At 32.8% G+C, this 1,865-nt stretch overlaps 1 protein-coding gene across 1 annotated transcript in view; it reads right to left on the bottom strand.

The window, feature by feature from the left end:
- The window catches only part of PDLIM5 (PDZ and LIM domain 5), a 250,820-nt gene that overhangs the window by 151,056 nt on the left and 97,899 nt on the right, over nt 1-1,865 (bottom strand). Inside the window, exon 3 of the mRNA XM_012647161.1 lies at nt 290-441. Coding sequence (XP_012502615.1) covers nt 290-441 — 152 coding nt within the window. The remainder of the gene's footprint in view (nt 1-289; nt 442-1,865) is intronic.

The raw sequence follows: 1,865 nt of genomic DNA, 5'->3' as shown, positions 1-1,865 counted from the left end.
CCTGTACTCTACTGAGACATTTCAAGAATTCTTGAGTTCTCTGAAACTGAAAAACACATAATTTTTGAGTATGTGAACACATGCCTTTTGATGGGGAAATAATCCATAGCTTTCAGCAATTCTCATACTGCTCAATTACCCAATTTAAGAGCCATTATATTTTTTTATTTATTTACTGGAAACAATGGTGGTAGAAACTGTTTCTTAGTTAACACCATGAATCAGGACACACAAAAACATATTGCTTAATGTTATTTTCTTTCTCAGAGGCAAACAAAAAGCAACTTACCTTTGCAGAGTCATATTCAAAGAGCCTGTACAACCCTTAATCTTGTTCTGGGCTTCGAGATGAGTCATTCCATTTGCACTTATTCCATCGATGCTGAGAACCACATCCCCTATTCTTACATTCGCCTGGGATGCCTTGCCACCATCTTTTAGCTGTAATAAATACATTTCATTACGAGTGTCACTCTTTAAAAATAAAGAATAACAAATACAGACAAAAATTATACTTTTGCTTATACCAAAAGTATATTAATATACCATTAAAATAACACAAAATTATCTTGCTTAACATGTAACGTTAAATTTGCTTTATAAAAAACTGAAATAATTTTCTGAGAAAGGTTCCTTGATAATTTCTCCATTTTTTTATTGCACACCAATAGTTCTGTGATTGTTATGAAAGAGGAAGAGAAGTAGTGAAGGATATTTCGCATTTTAGAATGTAAAATGTAGAAAAAGAATGTAATCTGAATGGCGGTTTTATACTCTTAGAAATAATTTTTTAAAACTCTTTAAACAGCTGCATTTTTGTTTGAACACAAAGAGTAATACAGAGGGAGGATCTACTGAATAATCTTTCCTGTTGAGTCCAGTTCATATCCAGTGTTTGGGGACTGAATTCTTTCAGATCACAGGCCCAAATATCTTTTATACTGGGTGTGCTTCCTGCTCCAGGCATTTAGCAGGAGGGGAAGGAAACTGGTTGTATCTGCAATTGCCAGACTTTTTTTCGTGTATCAGAGTCCTTGTTTCCCAATCTTTCTTCCCTTGCTCAATAAAATTTTCTATGTGTTTACATTGTTTAGTTTGACCTCTTTCAAACTTCATGTATATATGTTTCATTGCTCCAAAAGAAACAAATATAAAGTTACAATAAATGAATGGCAGTGCAGTTTTCATATATATCTATAAACATGAAACGAGTACAAATCAAAGAAAGCATTTTAATTCAAATGACAACTCGGCATTCAATAAGTGTAAGCAGATGACACAAAATATTGGGTTGCTGGAAGATGGGTGAGACGAGGCCCAAAAAAGAAAGAAAGAAAGTAGCCAGTATTCCTCTAGTACTTGAAATTAAAGATTTTATAGAGTTTCTGTTTGTGATGATGACACAGTTTTAGAAATGGATAGTGATGATGGCTGTATAACATCGTGAATGTATTCTGTCAATGCAACTGAATTGTACATTTAAAAAATATGGTTAACTTTTACGTTATGTATATTTTACCACAGTTTTAAGAAACTTATAATTTTAGAGAACATTTTACTGAAATTACTTTTTGATAAAAACAAAACCACAACACATATGCATACGCAAAATCCTCAGCTCACTGAACATAATTTGGAGGTAAAGCAATAAAAACAATGAACAGTATATGCTCAGTTATGTTTTGATTACTATCAGTTGTCAAATTCTTTCCTTAAAATAACGATCAAGGCAGACCAATACCAATACACAAGAACAAGTATTCAGATATAAAAATCAAGAAAATAGGACTGACTGCTAGATTCATCAAGGCAGGAACCATATCTGCGTTTCCTCTCCACATTATAGACCTTCGCAAAATATATGC

Source organism: Propithecus coquereli, unplaced genomic scaffold, assembly GCF_000956105.1.
Source record: "Propithecus coquereli isolate 6110/MARCELLA unplaced genomic scaffold, Pcoq_1.0 Scaffold26, whole genome shotgun sequence".
Lineage (NCBI taxonomy): Eukaryota > Metazoa > Chordata > Mammalia > Primates > Indriidae > Propithecus > Propithecus coquereli.
Note: the sequence above shows the minus strand (reverse complement) of the source record. Positions and strands in the feature narration are given on the sequence as shown.